The following is a 6,000-nucleotide window of genomic DNA, read 5'->3' on the forward strand; positions in this document are numbered from 1 at the left end:
GTAAAAGAACTATAGAATCAACATGTTAGAAGGGAACCTATGTGATCTGGTATACTGTCCTTAAGTTCTGTGATGGCCAGTGGCTTGTAATTTTAGAAGAGTAATTGCTTAAGAGACATTTCAACTATTACATTTATATCTTTTGGATGAGTTGTTAATTTTTCTGTGACTGGTCCCTAGATGAATGACCTAGATAATGAAGACAGCAAGAAGGATACATTAGTGGATGTTGTATTTAAAAAAGCCCTGAAAGAATTTCGGCAGAATATCTTCAGCTCTTACTCATCTGCATTGGCGGTAAGCTAAGACCATGTTAGGAGATATTCACAGTTTGGCATAGCCTGAATTTTAATCCGCTATAAAGTCAGACTCAAGGGTGCAATTCTTAGAACTTGCTCAATTACTATGTTACTTCAACTGTTAGGACTTGCATAATTACTGTATTAGTTTAACTGTTCGATCTTTTACTCATACTTAGTCGTTTATATTGCCTACATTTTATACTATAGTGAGTCTTTGCAAACACTACATAGCATCTTGAGCTGGCTCATTATAAACTATGTCAAGCTCCTAACCTATCCCGCAGTACAAGTTGAATCAGTCTTTAAGAATGTCTTTATAGGGGCTGGAGAGATGGCACAGGGGTTAAGAGCATTAACTACTCTTCCAGAGGACCTGAGTTCAGTTCCCAGCACCCACATGGCAGTTCACAACTGTCTATAACTTCTGTTTCAGGGAATCTGACACCCTCACACAGACATACATGCAGACAAAACACCAACATACATAAAATAAATAAATTATTTTTTAAAAAAATGTCTTTATAAAACTTTTTTTTTTCGCATTAGATGGATGATGGGAAGAGCATACGATACAAAGACCTGTACGCACTGTTTGAACAGATTCTGGAAAAGACCATGAGGCTTGAACAACGTGATTGGAATGAGTCTCCAGTGAGAGTTTGGGTTAACACATTCAAGGTGTTTTTAGATGAATACATGAATGAATTCAAGACTCTGGATAGCACAGCTTCAAAGGTAAATGAGTTACAGTTTGGTTTCCATTAAATTATAAATTTTGTTATAAGGAACCTGTCTAGGAAACATTTTAAAATTAATATTAGTGTATATTATTTGTGTAAAATGGTAGGTTTTGCCGGGTGGTGGTGGCACATACCTTTAATCCCAGCACTTGGGAGGCAGAGAGAGGAGGATTTCTGTGAGTTCGAGGCCAGCCTGGTCTACAAGAAATAGTTCCAGAAAGGCTCCAAAGCCACAGAAAAACCCTATCTCAAAAAACCAAAAAAAAAAAAAAAAAAAAAAAAAAGATAGGTTTCATTATGGTTTTCCTACATCTATGCAATGTATTTTGATTACACTGTTCATGGTGGCACATGCCAGTAGTCAAATACCGAAGAGGATGAGGCAGGAGAGTCACAGTTCAATAGCACCCTGGACTATGAGTAACAGTAAAAATAATGTATTTCAACAAAATATTACAGAGAACATGGCAATGTATCCTTTCTTCAGATCCTCCAAACTGTTCTAAGTTTGCCATATATTTTTTGAACTTGTTTCCTTAAACATATCCTTCTAATTATAATAGTGTGCCAATATTATACTTTCAGCTCTAATGAAGATTAATACATGAATTGATTTCTGAAAAATACGGGTGAAATGAATTATGTGTATCACTTAGCTTTTACCTAAGAACCTACAAATTAGATCTCTCTTGAAAAAGTTTTTAGAAAAAAATGTGTATTTTTGGGAAATCTAAACATCAGTAATATTAAGTTTTACTTTTTGGTCCTGTTAGTAGTAATATTAAATTTTACCTTTTGGTCCTGTTAGTAGTAATATTAAGTTTTACTTTTTGGTCCTGTTAGTTACTGCTTGATATTTTAATTAAACAATAATTATTTTTTTTATAAAATTATAAAATAAAAAATTATTAAAATAATTTTAATTAAATCTTGCTTTAGAGTTAGCAAGTACTTTGTAATCTCTGTTACAAAAGAGATAGTTGGATAGGAGTTAAGAACATAGCTCAATTGTTAGAGTGCTGCCAAGTATGCATAAAACACAGAGCTTCAGTACCATATAAAACAAGGTGCAGAGGTACATATCTCTAATCCCAGCACTCTGAAAGTAGAGGCAGAAGGATCAATTCATGGTCACCCTTAGCTTCACAGTGAGTCTGAGGCCAGCCTGGAAAAAACCATATACTCTTTGAGTGTGATAACACATACTTGTAATCCCATCACTCTGGAGACTTAAGACAGGAGGATGGAGTAGTCAAAGACAGCCAGTTTTACAGAGAAATTCTAATTTAAAAAAATCTTTAAAAAATGTGTGTGTGTTTTAAATAAAGAGATAGTTGTCTAAATAAGGTTATCAGTGCATTTCATTATAACAGATGTAAATTATTTGTTCAGGAATGTCATTAGTCTTTGTGTTGATTGTACTTCATTTTATTTTTACTTCTTTTAGCTTATGGATTAAATTTTTAAGCCATTTTAAATCATTTTAAGGTAATCTAGATATAAATAAGCTCTAGAAATCCTAGATTTTGTGTTGTTGATGTTAGGCTTATAATGCAGAAGATTCTTACAGGTTTATAAACTACTTTGTAAGTTGGTGGTTATTAAAGTGTAGATTTAAGCTCTTTTGTTCTGTGTTATCAGGAAAGGTCCTCTGTCTACAGAGCTTTTCCATACTTCATATGGCCCCTTTTATATTTATGTCCATTGTAGATGGCAAAACCTTTATAGTTGGTCATTTGACTAGTGAATAAAATGTCTAATAATGGTGTGTCTTTTAGATAGAGCTGATATTTAAAAAAAGATCAGTTTCTAAAGAGTTCTTCCATTCGTCTGATTTTGTTAGCACTTCATTTTACCAAACTTAAATATTTTCTCAAATTTGGTTTAGCTTTGCACAGTTCCTCTTGAAGAATAAAGAACTGTTTATTATTTGTAGAAGCTGTTCAAACATGTGCAAAGAAGAGAGTATGTTAGTTTTTTGTCATTTTCAGTTTATGTTTCTACTTGTCCCCTGCCAGGTGCCTAAAACAGAAAGAAAGAAAAGAAGGAAAAAAGAAACTGATTTGGTAAGTTACATTCTTGGTATATTATAAGAAATAATATTTTCCAGCTCAGTAGCTTGATGCAGATCTTGAATTCCTGTGAACAGGTTTACCAGATCCCTAGGATGTACTCACATGCCTTTAAAAAAGTTAGAATAATAATGGACCTGAAATCCCAAGAACACCACTTTTCGTACTGGTTTTCTAAAATGAAAGAAAATTTGGAATATTTTCTTGTGTAATTAACTGTTTTCTAACTTGGTTACTATTTAACTTAACTCTCTAGCCATCTCATGAAAGTGGAATTGTACAATTCCTGGCTTTTGTACATGGCATTCTTGAGATTCATCCTTGTTATTTTATCGTAGTCAGCTACATTGAGTATTCAATAGAATTGCATTATAGACATATCACTTTATGGGAGGTTGTGCTGAGGACTTTTGGCATGCTAGGTAGTTATTCTACCACTGATTTATAGCCCTAACCTTTTTATTTTGTTTACATTTTATTTACCGTTTCATAGACATTTGGGTTAGTTTGTGGTTTAATTTGCATTTCCCTCATGGCATGGCTAATGGTGTTAAACATCTTTTCACATGTCTGCTAGTCATTTGTATTTCATTGTTCAGTTATTTATTCAGCATTTTTTAAGTTGGTTTGCTTTATTGGGTTATAACCTTAATATATTAGATTGGTGCTGTGAAAGCTAGCAAGAATGTAAAAGAATGAAACTGTATTCTTATCTGTCAGTCTTCATCAACTCCAAATGAATCAAAGACCTTAGCATTAGGCCTGAAACTGCTAGAGAAAAAGGTTGAGACAACAAAACACTTCAAGATGGTGGGCATGTGGATAGAAAAATGATTAACAATTGACAGATGGGACTTGTGAAATTAAAAGGTTTCTTTATATCAAGAAAAACAACCCAGTTCAAAAAAAATAAAATGGTTCGAAGTATTGAACATAGAGTTCTCAAAAGAAAAAAAAATACAAATGGGCAATAAATATTTTTAAAAGCATTAACATCCTTAGCCACCAGGAAAGAAGTAAGTTGTAATTACTCAGAGATTCCAAATCACACTGATCAGAATGAGAATCAGCAGAAAAACAAATGTGTGTGTGTGTGTGTGTGTGTGTGTGTGTGTGTTGTAAGCTACTCTCTACCAAATTTAAGAAAAAATCTTAATCTTCCAATAAAGTAAAATTGAAGAGCAATGGACATACTGCTTAATTCCACCAAACCTTTGAAATCATCCTCACCTTGCACTAAAGCCAGATAAGGATACAACACAAAGAAAATTGTACATCAGTCAGTGTTCTTTATGAATGCAGACACAAAAACTCTCAATAAAACATTTGCAAAGAGAATTCATGAACTTAGTAAAAAGACTGTGGTAGTTTGAAAAAAAAAAATGGCCCCCAACGGGAGTGGCACTACTAGGTGGTGTGGCCTTGTTGGAATGGGTATGGTCTTGTTGGAGGAAGTGTGTCACTGTGGAAGAGGGCTTTGAGGCCTTATATATGCTTAAGCCATGCCCAGTGAGACAGACCACTTCCTGTTGCCTGTGAGTCAAAGTATAGACTCTCAGCTACTTCTCCAGCACCAGATCCGTCTGTATGTTGCCTTGCTTCCTACAATGATGATATAAGTGAGCCACCCAGTTAAAAGTTTTTTCTTTTTAAGAGTTGCCATGATAATTGTGTCTTATCACAGCAATAGAAATCCTAATTAAGACAAAGACCATGCATGTACCATGACCAAGTTTCTTTCATCCCAGGAATGTAAGGATGATTTGACATATGCAAGTCAATAAATATAATAAAGCTCATAAATACATTTAAGGATCCAGATTACATAATTATATCAATAGATACGGAAAAGGTCTTTACCAAAGTTCAACATTCCTTCATGATAAAAACCATGAAGAAACTGGGAATAGAAGATACATCCATTATAATAAATGGAATATATGATAAGTCCAGAGCCAACATTATATGAAGTAGGGGAAAACCTGAAAGCATGTCCTCTAAACTCAGGAACAAAACAGTCATGTCTTTTCTCTACTCTTATTTCCTGTAATATTCAAAATCATAGCTAGAGCCATCAGACAAGAATAAAAGAAATAAAAAAGAAGTCAAATTATCCCGATTTACAAATGGTTCTATACTCACAAAACCCTAAAGACTACCATAAGCCTATTACATGTAGTAAACACTTTATGCAATGTGATGTAACATGAGGGCCGGCTTGTTGGGGTTTCTGTCCCGCCCAGTACCCCACAGCCGGCATACCCCAAGGAAAAATCACACACAGGACTCCATAAGGCTATAAACTGATTGGTCCATTAGGTCAGGCTACTTATTAGTTCTTATGACTTATCTTAACCCATTATTCTGATCTATGTTAGCCACACGGGCTCAGTACCTTTCTCAGTGTGACAGCTTACATGTTGCCTCTTCGGTGGTCTGCGCAGGAGTGGCTGAGGAAGTTTCTGCTTCCAGAATACTCCCAGTCTCTTTGCTCCACCCCTACTTCCTGTCTGGCTTTCCCACCTATTCTGCCTGCCTGGCCAATCAGCATTTTATTAAAATATGATTGACAGAATACAGACAATTCTCCAACACCAATGTGACAGTATAACATTAACATAAAATAGCTTTTTATTACCAGTAATGAACTTGCTAAGGAAAAAAAAATCCCATTCATAATAGCTTAAAAAAGAAAAGCCCTTATCAAGGAAGAAGATACTAGAACATGGAAAAAATGTCCATGCTCATGGATTGACAGAGTTAATATTTAATACTAATACCAAAAACTATCTACAGATTCAGTGCAGTTCCTAAAATTTGGATGGAAGCACAAAATACCCTGAAAGCCAGAGCAATCCTAAGAAGAAAGAGCAATGCTGGAGGTAT

The 6,000-nt window shown here is 34.6% G+C and overlaps 1 protein-coding gene and 1 long non-coding RNA gene across 16 annotated transcripts in view; one reads left to right on the plus strand and one right to left on the minus strand.

Annotated features, from left to right (window-relative positions):
• Window positions 1-6,000, plus strand: part of Myo9a (myosin IXA) — a 187,762-nt gene that overhangs the window by 148,616 nt on the left and 33,146 nt on the right. For all 11 annotated transcript variants that reach the window (XM_085689177.2, XM_085689184.2, XM_085689176.2 and 8 more), the window contains 3 exons: window positions 181-297; window positions 849-1,037; window positions 3,061-3,108. In XM_085689177.2, coding sequence (XP_085545303.2) covers window positions 181-297; window positions 849-1,037; window positions 3,061-3,108 — 354 coding nt within the window. The remainder of the gene's footprint in view (window positions 1-180; window positions 298-848; window positions 1,038-3,060; window positions 3,109-6,000) is intronic.
• LOC125393359 (uncharacterized) overlaps window positions 1-6,000 on the minus strand; it is a 122,870-nt gene that overhangs the window by 63,567 nt on the left and 53,303 nt on the right. The window lies entirely within an intron of this gene.

This window comes from Myodes glareolus, chromosome 4, assembly GCF_982192425.1.
Source record: "Myodes glareolus chromosome 4, mMyoGla1.1, whole genome shotgun sequence".
Lineage (NCBI taxonomy): Eukaryota > Metazoa > Chordata > Mammalia > Rodentia > Cricetidae > Myodes > Myodes glareolus.